At 39.0% G+C, this 2,838-nt stretch overlaps 1 protein-coding gene across 1 annotated transcript; it reads left to right on the top strand.

Moving 5' to 3' along the window:
- Positions 1–1,047: 1,047 nt before the first annotated feature.
- Positions 1,048–2,838, top strand: DEFB127 (defensin beta 127). Its single transcript, XM_006922031.1, has 2 exons — positions 1,048–1,096; positions 2,609–2,838. Exons 1-2 carry the CDS (start codon positions 1,048–1,050, stop codon positions 2,836–2,838), a joined length of 279 nt encoding a protein of 92 aa, XP_006922093.1.

The following is a 2,838-nucleotide window of genomic DNA, read 5'->3' as shown; positions in this document are numbered from 1 at the left end:
AAACTAAGGGCTATAAAGATGGTATAATCCCTCAAAGCTTATTTTATCAATTATAGTACTCAGTTGGAATACAGGATAAATTGTTATGATTCAAAAAGATTTCTAGGTTGGTCTTAGACATGAAAATGACTGAAAGCCAGTCAAAGGAAAGTCTGTCTTTCAAAAGAGTTATAATGCCATAGAAGTCAAAGCTTGTGTAACAAAATTATTCACACAGTCTCCTAAACCTGCACTAACAGGAAATGTGTTGCTAAAGTAGCAGAGTCTCCAGGAGAATTTCCCCACTCCTCCAACTTCCTCCAAGATATGGCCACTGAGATCAATGAGCAAGGAAAATCTTAGCAGAAAGAAGAGCAGAAAGAATACAAATTAACTAAAGAGTTCTCTATACTGGGGGTGGGGTGGGGCGAGGGGGGATTCTTGCTATTATAGTCCATCAGGACAATGCTTTATGCTATGTTATCTCTGTCTTTTCTTCATTTTTTGCTGTTTCTAAATGAAATTTTTATTTTAGTCATCCTATTATTCTTCCATTATTTTACATTGCTTGTCTTTGAATAATTAATCTAGGATATGAAAATGAAAATTGGCTAGTATTTGGATTGACTGAAATTGGATTGACAGTCACCCAGAGATCCTTGACTTAGCTGAATGCAGTAAATGGAATGGGTTTCATTATTTATATTGCCTCATTCATTCATAGAAGTGAGTACATGTCTGCCTTGGTCTAGCTGGGCAGGCAGCCAAAGTAGAGAAAGCACAGACTCTTATCACCAGCAGTCCACGGCCCACAGAATGGCATCAGGTGTGATGAAATGGAACACGCTGTCTCTGAATTCCATGTGGGGGTAAAATGGGTGACCTCAAATTTCCTGTGCCTGCCCACATGATGCAAATTCCACAGTTCAGAGGTTTGGGGGCACACTTCATATCGTACCATGTGTTCTGGTTCAGTGCATAAGAATTCAAGTCTCTGAGGAAGGTGACATGGTGTGCAATTCACTGGACCAAGAGCTTTGGCTGCCACCTCCTTTGAGAAGCCTGGCCATGAAACTCATCCTGATCATTGCAATTCTGCTATTCCAGAAATCCACAGGTAATCCAGAGCTTCCCAGGGACTCACGCAAATCAACAATGGGATGGAATATTTTTAAGAACCTGAGGTAATTTCATAAGTCACAGTATAATAAGATAGATCCACTAGAGATAGCTGAAGTCTACCCAACATCATCAGAAATTCCCTCTTCCTAAGGCCTTCTACCATGGTACTAGTCTTAAAAAGGAGTACTTGGAGCTGAAAAGAGATCCTAATTTCCTCTGGGAAGGTCGCATTATAGAAAGAAATGAGCTCAATATCTAGGGATGCCCTTATTTCTGTGGATACAGTTTTTACTCTGGCACCCAATCATATTCCATATTTATTAGTCTATATTACTACACTGTGTAAATAGTGGAAGAAGCACAGACTTTGGAGTCAGTTTTGAGAAACGTGGCTTCAGTGTTTACTGCTAGTTTGTCAACTTTCAATAAATGGTGAAGACTCTCTGAGCCTGTTTTGTCACTTGTGGAGATAATGATTTCTGGCTCATGGGGGCTTTGTTAAATTATATAACATTTGTGAAACATCTAGCTTGGCACATACTAAGAACTTAAAAATTAGTTTTCCTTTCTCTTTCAAAACCAGATCTCTTACATTTGTCTCTTATTATAGGAATAGTAATGGTCTGTCCCTGGCCCCCTAAACTCTTAAGAATCAAAGGAGCTCTAGAATCTGGGGTTGGAGACAGCATCTTTGTTTTCAGTCTTCATCTTCTAAGATCTATTCCAGGAGATTGTACAAGCCCCGGAGCCAAAATTTGAACATCCTAACTTTTAGGTCATTGAAAATATTTCAGATCACTAAAGGAAAGAATATATATCAAGGTGAGCAAAGGTCTAGAGCTGAACATTAGAGACATTCTTGCCTATGGAGGTGGAGGAAAAATGAGGAGTTGTAGAGGGATAAAATCAAGATTATTGTGATGACGTAAAGCCAAAGGAAGATATGCATTGACAGAATGTACAATGCTACGAATTAATAGGGGAGGAAGATTATTGAGGGGAAAATATACGTGACTGGACAATAAGGACGTTATTCTTGACCATGGTAGTGAGCCTGAACCCAAGAGCATAGTTCGACTCAGACATACATACATAGTAAAGAAATTATTATTGTCTGAGTATCAGAGGTGGGGCAATAGTAAAAAAGTAGTATCCTGAGAACATTCAAATGGAGGTAGATTTGCTGAGGTTCCCAGATGGAGCATAGTGTCATAGCCTAAAGAATTCAGGTCCTTTATTTTCCCAAACAAGATCTGATGCTCTTGGTGGAGTCCACCAGATGTTGGCTGAAAGCCCAAAATCTTGGAGGAACTAAATATGAGAAATGAGTTAGACATAAACACTGAGGTTTATCTTCTTGGGGCATCCTTTGTGGGATATTTTGGGTATATGCCTTGTGGATCTCCCATACACCTAATCCCTGCAAACATTTTCTATCCACCCCATGTTCAAAGTTGCCTTTTGGTCTCAAACACTGACGTTGGCCTATTGTTCTTTATGTGCACAGTAACTGAACAACTTAAGAAATGCTGGGGTGAATATATACAAGGACACTGCAGGAAAATATGCAAAATAAGTGAAATACGTCAAGTACTATGTGAAAATGGGAGATATTGTTGCCTCAATATCGTGGAACTGGAAGCACGTAAAAAAATTACAAAGCCACCTCGTCCAAAGCCAATGACATATGCGTTGACTTTTCCTCAAGATTATGATACAAATACAGAAAGTAATTAA

The sequence above is a fragment of the Pteropus alecto genome, unplaced genomic scaffold (genome assembly GCF_000325575.1).
Source record: "Pteropus alecto unplaced genomic scaffold, ASM32557v1 scaffold45, whole genome shotgun sequence".
Taxonomy (NCBI): domain Eukaryota; kingdom Metazoa; phylum Chordata; class Mammalia; order Chiroptera; family Pteropodidae; genus Pteropus; species Pteropus alecto.
Note: the sequence above shows the minus strand (reverse complement) of the source record. Positions and strands in the feature narration are given on the sequence as shown.

What these genes read in the sequence shown, in the direction of transcription:
- DEFB127 (XM_006922031.1), top strand. Translation starts at nt 1,048, where the DNA reads ATGAAACTCATCCTGATCATTGCAATTCTGCTATTCCAGAAATCCACA. An exon ending in GCTATTCCAGAAATCCACAG is followed by an intron (nt 1,097 to 2,608) that starts GTAATCCAGAGC and finishes TTATGTGCACAG; the next exon opens with TAACTGAACAACTTAAGAAA.